Source organism: Myotis yumanensis, unplaced genomic scaffold, assembly GCF_028538775.1.
Source record: "Myotis yumanensis isolate MYYU_CA2020_CCGP unplaced genomic scaffold, mMyoYum1.0.hap1 SCAF_2, whole genome shotgun sequence".
In the NCBI taxonomy this organism is placed as follows: Eukaryota; Metazoa; Chordata; class Mammalia; order Chiroptera; family Vespertilionidae; genus Myotis; species Myotis yumanensis.
Window position 1 is genome coordinate 29624520 of NW_027223753.1, and position 8554 is coordinate 29633073.

The 8554-nt window shown below is 48.8% G+C and overlaps 1 protein-coding gene across 2 annotated transcripts; it reads right to left on the reverse strand.

The window, feature by feature from the left end:
- Positions 1–1586: 1586 nt before the first annotated feature.
- On the reverse strand, positions 1587–8252 carry ZNF691 (zinc finger protein 691). 2 transcript variants are annotated; one of them, XM_070403281.1, is made up of 3 exons: positions 8198–8252; positions 4994–5107; positions 1587–3501 (listed from the first exon to the last, which is right to left on the reverse strand). In XM_070403281.1, exon 3 carries the CDS (start codon positions 3490–3492, stop codon positions 2638–2640), a length of 855 nt encoding a protein of 284 aa, XP_070259382.1. In that variant the 5' UTR covers positions 3493–3501; positions 4994–5107; positions 8198–8252; the 3' UTR covers positions 1587–2637. The 2 variants fall into 2 exon arrangements, with proteins under 2 accessions (XP_070259382.1, XP_070259381.1); XM_070403280.1 differs by lacking the exon at positions 8198–8252 and having other exon boundaries at positions 4994–5183.
- Between the last annotated feature and the right edge of the window lie 302 nt (positions 8253–8554).

Sequence of the window (8554 nt, forward strand, 5' to 3'; positions counted from 1 at the left end):
AAATGTCAGGGAATCATTTGGGAAGTCTTTCATAGTTGGAAAAAATACAGGTTTTGGATTTGGGCAGAAGTAGGTTCAGTTCCCAACCCTGCCATTTACTTGCCATGTAATCTTGGCTAAGGCATTTTCTGTCAGCCTGTTTCTGCCATTGTCAAATGTGCATAAGTCTAACTTCACAGGGTTGTTGTGAGAATTCAGTGGGATGAAGAGGAAAGCTCCTGGGCATATCCCTTCCTGGGTGGGTGGCAAGGTCCCATGTGATACGTCAGGTTATGGGCAGTGTCAGTGCCAAGCCTGATGCCACAGTCTCATCCTGTCAACTGTCTACCTATGAAGAGGACCCTTCACTCCAGAGAAGCAGGACCCCAGATTGGCAAGAAGTAGAGAGGGGTCTTTTGTATTTCTTGGAGAAAATCTGGTGAACACTGAACTTATATACAGAAAGCACTGAAACCTGCAGTATGGAACCAGGCCTAAACCAGGGCAGGAAGCAGGAATGATTCCTGCTAAGTTGTCCCAGATTTGGGTACTAAATTATTGCTCCTAAGGGCAGACTCTCATTATGGGTTCATCTTATCCCACCCTTCAACCCCTACTCCCTGCCACTGTCATTTTTCCTAGGCACAAATAAGTGCTCAATAAAGAGTCTAAAGTTGAGCCTGCCCGCTGTGGCTCAGGAGGTCATGGTTTGATTCTCAGTCAAGAAATATGCCCGGGCTGTGGGTTCGATCCCCAGTGTGGGGCGTGCAGGAGGTAGCCGATCAATGATTCTCACTCATCACTGATGGTCCTATCTCTCCCTTCCTCTCTGAAATCAATAAAAAGATAGATATTTTTTAAATGGTCTAAAGTTGAAAAGGTGGCACTAACTTCCTACAGAGCAAATTGTCCAGGGTCCCATCAAGAGGCCATACTAGCTCCCACCTCCAGGCAAGCCCTTGGACCCAGGTCAGCCCCCTAAGAGGCTCCTTCTTCAAAGCCAACAAGGTGAATGTAGTGAAAAGAACATCATCTTAGAACTAAAGGAGGCCCAAGCTTGAACTCTGGTTCTACCACATACCTGCTGTGTGACTTCACAGCAAGTGACTTCCCTTGTCCTGACTTCTGTTTCATTTTATTCCCTTGAGGGTTGCTGTAACAACTAAATGAAATAAAGAATGGAAACGGGAGCCCTGGCTGGTTTGGCTTAGTGGATAGAGCGTCAGCCTGAGGACTGAAGAGTTCGATTCTGGTCAAGGGCACATGCCCAGGTTGCAGGCTCAATCCCTGGTGGGGGACATGCAGGAGGCGGCCGATCAATGATTCTCTCTCATCATTGATGTTTCTATCTCCCTCTCCCTCTCCTTTCCTCTCTGAAATCAACAAAAATATGTATTTTTTTTTTAAATGGAAACGTGACTGGTAGCCCTAGCCAGTTTGATTTAGTCACTAAACCAAGTGGTTCTCAACCTTCCTAATGCCACAACCCTTCAATACAGTTCCTCATGTTGTGGTGACCCCCAACCATAAAATTATTTTCGTTGCTACTTCATAACTGTAATTTTGCTACTGTTATGAATCGTAATGCAAATATCTGATATGCTATGTGTTTTCCGATGGTCGCGACCCACAGGTTGAGAACCGCTGGTGGATGGAGCGTCAGCCTGTGGACAAGGGTCCCAAGTTCGATTCTAGTCAAGGGCACATGCCTGGGTTGTGGGCTCGATCCCCAGTGAGGGGTGTGCAGGAAGCAGCCGATCAATGATTCTCTCACCACTGATGTTTCTCTCTCTCTCTCCCTCTCCCTTCCTCTCTGAAGTCAATAAAATATATTTCTTTTAAAGAAAAGGAATGTGACTGGTAGACTCTATGGCATATAGTGAATGCTCAATTAATGTTAATTCCTTTCCTTTCTCCTTTCTCCCCAAAGGCCCAGAGACTTAGCCTGCTTCCCTTTGCTTTTCTGAGCAACCACCCATCTTGTCTTTCTTGAAATTCAACTCTCTTTCAGAGTAGCTGCAGAGAGACCAGCTCCCCACTTCTTTGATGCCCCCAAATAAGTACACAGGTCCTTCTCATTGAAGGGTTTTACTGCTGGTCACTCAGGGAACAGATGCAGGTTGGGAGAGGGATAACAAGTCACACACATGGGGAGTGTGAAGGTCCCTAGATCATGGCTCCCTGAGGGCTTCCCCTCCATTTCTAAGGCAGGACTGCCTCTCCAGGCCAAGGAGGCTCCGTCCACTGGGAAGACGGCTCCTCCCAGCCCAGCTGGAGCACAGTAGATGGAACTAGCAGGCCACTGCAATGGGCCCTCAGCAGTTCATACACAATGTGGTGCCCATCTCACAGGTATTTCCTCAAAGGCCAGGGACAGCTGCCCTAATAACGTGAGCATTTACTAAACCTACCCTATTTCTCTTTCACCCCAAGGAGATGAAGCCAAGACCAGATCCTCTGACTTTCCAAGGCAAAATATCGGCTTGGAAAGGGGCAAAGATTTTTACTCAGAGTCCCTTCTCAGGACTTGCTGGAGATCCTGGCTTCAGAGGCAACAGGAAACCATTCTCCAAAGTGGGGTGAAGGGCCTGAGGTCAAGGGGCAGCAGCAGATCCTAAAGATCTTCCTACACTACGTTGAGGTCTCTCCCTCACTCCTTCAGCCGGAATCTTTCCCAGCCTGCTCTCCCAGGTGCGTTTTCTGGTGGCGGATGAGATTTGAGCTCCGAGAGAAGTGTTTCCCACACAGCGTGCACCGGTAGGGCTTCTCCCCTCTGTGAGTCCTCTGGTGCGCTCCAAAGTTGGAGATGTCGCTGAAGGTCCGCCCACACTCGGTGCACTCGTAAGGCCTCTCGCCTGTGTGGGTGCGGTGGTGCACCCCAAAGCTGGAGCTGTTGCTGAAGCTCTTCCCACACTCACAGCAGATGTAGGGTGCCGGCTCGAGGTGGGTCCGGTGATGCACGGCCAGCGTGGCGCTCTGGCTGAAGCTCTTGCCACAGATGTCGCAGCGGTACGGCCGCTTGCCCAGGTGATCTTGCTGGTGTGTGGTGAGGTCCGAGCGCCGCCGGAAGCTCTCCTGACACTTGGGACATTTGTAGTGCTTCTCCTCCAGGTGGATCCGCTCGTGCCGGATGCGGTTGGAGCTTCTCGAGAAGCTCTTGCCACATTCGGAGCATTTGTAAGGCTTCTCGCCCGTGTGGATCCGCTGGTGTGTTCTCAGGTTGGAGGTGTTATGGAAGGTTTTGCCACACTGGGCACATATAAAGGGCTTCTCATCGGCCTCAAGTCTTGAATGGACAATGGGGTCCCCTGGCTCTCCAGTGCGGACAGTGGCTTTCTGCCAGGGCTTTGGGGGATGGATCCCTTGTGGTCTCTCTGACAGGCTCTCTTGCCCATGCTCTTTCTCCCCATCTGGGATCCGAAAACCCTCTGGGTCATCCGCTCTCCAAGGCTTACCCCGCTCCCCTTCCTCAGGCAGGTGCTGTTCTGGATTCTGCTCCTTCTCACTGCCCATCTCTGAACCCTGAGAACGAACACAAATGGCCAACACCTTTATTCCTTGGGTCAGGCCAGGCCACAGGGAATCTTGTTCTGTTTGAAGAGGGATACACCTTCCCCATGGAACCAGCCACCAGAAGTAACCTCAATTAACGGGAAAACTTGCATAGAATTCCTTTACTTACTAACTTTCACATGAACAAACTTCCAGATATTTAAAGCTACCAAACCAGAATGAAAAGGAACCACTTTGTCTACCACCACAGATCATATTTGTGCAATTGAATAATATCATTTTTCTTCATACCATTAAACGATACAGTCCACACTATAATTTATGTGCAAGTGAAGGACTTCCATTTTAGAATAAGTTCAGTTCTTCTGCCTAACTGTAAGTTAACTGAAACTCGTGTTTATATCTTTTTTTTAACCTTCCTTAAAAGTATCCATCTATGTGCCTGCTTTCAAAATGAACATAACAGAACCTCTCATTCTTGAGGCTCTCCTGGTTGTTTACAAGGCCCAGCTCTGAATCCTCTTAGGTGTTCTGTACCCTTCCCTTCCCTTCCTCGGGCCTCACTATAATCCAGCAAGTAACGAGTTAACATCTGAGACCTCTGAGAGCTAGCGCAGGGTCTGGGCCGTGTCTGTTCTCATTGGTCAGTACGCACTTCCACTCTCAAACACCATACAGAAGCACATGCACACACACATGCTCACACCATATGCACAGCCATACTCACATTCCAGACACACTCAGCTACCTCACACCACACATACATACCACAGTCACACATACACCACACTCTCACAGCACATATAGCCGCACACATGCGTATCATATACACCATTCACAGTCCTCCCACATATACAGTCACATAACTGGCTACGTACTCACACATACAGCTGTACTCTTATACCACATGCAATCTCACACACATATACACAGCCATACACTCACATGCTACATACACACAAAGACAAGAGACAAGACACAAAAATCACACACACACACACACACACACACACACAAACCACACTCCCCTCACACATAGCTACACACACACACAGTGACTAGCACAGGGCCTACTTATGCAAACATCAGTAAATGCTTGCTAAGCTGCATACATTCTTTCGAGGTCCTACAGCCAAGAACAGAGAATGACGGGAAGAAAAAGTACTTCTTATACGAGGAGAGTGTGGTGTTTCCTCTGGGCCTTGGAGAAATAACATTTCAAAAGGCAGAATGAGCTGCTAAAGATGCAGTAGGGACATGAACAAAGGGATGAGGGAGGGAAGCACACACTATGGAGAGACCCTGATGATAAAATGAAAGACTGATACTTCCTTCAGGTCAGCAAGTATTTCTGGAAAACAGCAACATAAAGTAACAGAAGGGACACTGACTACATTTAGGGTTGGATGGCAGTGATGACACATATTCTCTTTAAAATTCTGCAAACTATTCGACCACTCTGAGCCTCCGCTCCCACATCGCTAAACTTGCGATGACCTACCTACACTGCGTTAGAGAAGATGCCAAGGCATGCTCAGTGTAGTGGGTGGTATGTACTGGTCATTCAGTAAACGACAGCTACGGTTACAGTTGTTGAAGGCACGGTTTCCTAGACCTGTGGAGAATACAAGAATGGAAAAGATCCCTTCAGTGATCTTGTTAGGAAAAAAACATTTTTTAATTGCAAAATGGTACAAGAACACCCAGTTAGGTGGCTCAGTTGGTTGGAGCGTTGTCCCATACACCAAAAGGTGACGGGTTCGGGTACGATTTCCAGTCAGAGCACATACCCAGGTTATGGGTTCCATCCCCAGTCAGAGCACATACCCAGGTTATGGGTTCCATCCCCAGTCAGAGCACATACCCAGGTTATGGGTTCCATCCCCAGTCAGAGCACATACCCAGGTTATGGGTTCCATCCCCAGTCAGAACACATACCCAGGTTATGGGTTCCATCCCCAGTCAGAGCACATACCCAGGTTATGGGTTCCATCCCCAGTCAGAGCACATACCCAGGTTATGGGTTCCATCCCCAGTCAGAGCACATACCCAGGTTATGGGTTCCATCCCCAGTCAGAGCACATACAGGAGGTGACTGATCAATGTTTCTCTCTCTCTCCCTCTTACCCTCTCTCCTTTTCCCTTCCTCTTTCTCCAAAATCACAAAAACATATCCTTGAGTGAGGATTTTAAAAAATGGTATAAGACTGTATATAATCTAAATTATAAAATATGGACAGAGCCTCAAATCTTTAAGTAGGATCAGAAAACTTTTTCTGTAAAGGACCAGAGAGTAAATATGTAGTAAATATTTGGGGCCACAGAATCTCTGTTGCAACTCTGCTGTTGTATTATAAAAGCTGCCATACACAATACATAAACCAATGTGGCCGTGTCTGAATAAAACTTTATCTATAAACAAAAGGAGGCCAGCTTAGTTTACCAATCTCTGTTAGAAAGTGTTTCTTGAAGAACCTAGCTAAGCAATGTGAAAGATAGGCTTGCTTCACTTTCAAATATGCAGCTAAACATCAGAAAGTTTATTCCTTGATACTTATTCACTGTTTCCTGACCATCCTTTTAAAAATCACACCCCCCTCCCACACTTCCAGTCCCTGTGTCCAACAATAACTTCTCACAATCTAACATTGCATTTATTTATATGTCTTCTATATATTATCTGCCTCCCTACTCCCTGCTAAAACATAAGTCTTATGAGGGCCAGGGTCTCTATTTTTTATTCACTAATGTAACTTCAACTCCTAGAGTACTGGCGATCAGATAGAGTAGATCCTTAATAAATATTTGAATGAGTTGAATAAATGAAGGCCAGGCCTGCCTCCAGAACCCATGGCATACTGGTGTCCATTCTCATCCACTGTCCCTCAGCAATCTCTTCCTTCCTCCCATTTCCTCCTTTATGCCCCCACAGAATCTTGTACTTGCTTTTACAGTGATTTGTAATTACTATGTAACCATTTACATGTCTGTGTCCACTAGAAGTTTATAAGTAACTTGAGGGTAGGACTGGGTCATTTTGGTAATCTCTTCCCAACACAAGGCCCAGTGCTCAAATGTTGTTAAATGTGGTTGAACATGTCCTTAAGTCACTCCCCACCCCTGCCCACCTCACCAAGGGCTCCATGCCATAAGCTACACAGCCTCTACTCACTTCGAATCCTGCTACGCTGAGAACTTACTAGTATACTTTACCAAGCTGATTCTACCCAGGTCTGAATGCTGAGTCAAAATAAGAGCAAAAGGATTTAGGATTGTGGTTACTACCCTCAAACAGTTTATGGTTCAGTGCAGCGAAATGGGCCATGAACTCCAGAAACTCTTGCACAGTAGAAGGTTAAGTTCCAGGGGGACAGGGACTGTGCCTTAGTCGCCTTTGTATCCACTCCTCAGTGCCTGGTACAGCACCTGGCACATTTTACAGGAACCAACAATAATAATAGTTAACAATTTTTAAGCTCATTCCAGGTGCTAGGCCATGGACTAATCACTATATATGAATCGTCCCCTTTCATTCTCACAACTTATTTTAGAGATGAGGAAACTGAGGCTGAGAATGGCAGAACTAGGACCGATGCCCATCATTCCAAAGCCAGTGCCACCCTAGTGCTGAAGGGAGAGAGAGGGAGGGAGAGAGGGAAGAAAGAAGGAGAAAGGGGGAAAGGGAGGAGAGAAGGAGGGAACGGGGGAGAAAGGAGGGCGGAAAGAGAGAGGAAAAAACAATGCCACAGGATTTCGAAAGACAGGGGCATACTTCCCTGAAGAGGTCAGGGATGAGCAGCTTCATGAAAAAGGTGGAGTTCCAGTTAGGGCTTGCAGGATGGGCATGATTGGGACTCACAGAGAGGGGAATCCACCACCTACTGAAAAGACAGTGGCAAGTAAAGTACAGAGGCACTTTCCTATCACATTTCAGAGATTTGGATGAGAAGGGGGCCCATCCTGGTTGTCTTCCCGGGAGGCTCAGAGGTACAAGGAGGACCAAAGGTGGAAGGGACTCTGGCAGTGGAGGAGGAGCCAGGTCTGAACAGTAAGAGCCAAGAAGATGGGGCTGGTCAGATGCTCAAGTTCAAAGGCCAGGACCAGAGGGAAGAGACCAAGCTGGAAGTTGGGGTGAAGGGCCAAAGTTTGGGTTCTTGGGGTAGAGGAGCTTGGAAAAACCGGAGAAGAGGGAACTGCACAGGGTCGGAGACAGAGGAGGATCAAAGGAGTCGGAGAGTCAGAGAAGATGGTCAGGAGACAGGGCGCCCACGCTGCAATCGGAGGTGTCAGGGGACCGCGGCCCGAGAGTGGGTTGTGCGTTGTGGGTCGGGGAGAAGCCCACGGCCGAGTCCGAGGGGACGAGCGCTCTGGAGGACAGGGGCTGGGTTCGGAGTTGCTGCAGGGCTTGGGGCCGGAGGGGTGGGAGGGATGGGGCTGAGCCCAAAGGTATGGTCAGTGGCAGGGGGGCTGGAGTCCTCAAAGGCCAACAGGAGAAGGGCCCGAGGGTCAGGGCTGGAGCCAGCAGGCTGGCGCGCGGGCCGGGGAGGACCGGGGTCGGGATCACAGGGCTTTATTTGCCCCCCCTGGGTCCGGGGAGCAAAGCCACAACCTCCGGCTTCCCGGAGAGATGGAAGGAGCCATGCTCAGCGTCCCCGCGAAAACATGTCTACCTCCCCCGGTGTCCGCGGGCCCAACCCGAACCCACCTCGCTCCCGCCGCTCGATCAGGGACAGCGCTGCCTCGCTAAGCCGGGGAGGAGCCGGAGCCGGAACCCAGAAAGGACCCACCCTGCCTTTCCAGGATTGGCTCCTGAGAATTGCCTTTCTTTTCCATTGGCTCTACTTGCTGCCATAACGCAAGAAACCCGAGCGGGCCCGCCAATCAGATGTGAACTCGGTGCTGGATTGCTGGGAGTTGTAGTCCTGAAGAAGATCGTAGCCTCAGAGAAGAAATGTGTTAAGTTTGGAACCCAGCCTGGACGCTGGGTTTCCTCCTAAGGTCGTCAGATTTCCTTCTGTGCTTCAGCGTTAAAAGCCCCATGTAGGGCCACTAGCCTGCGAAT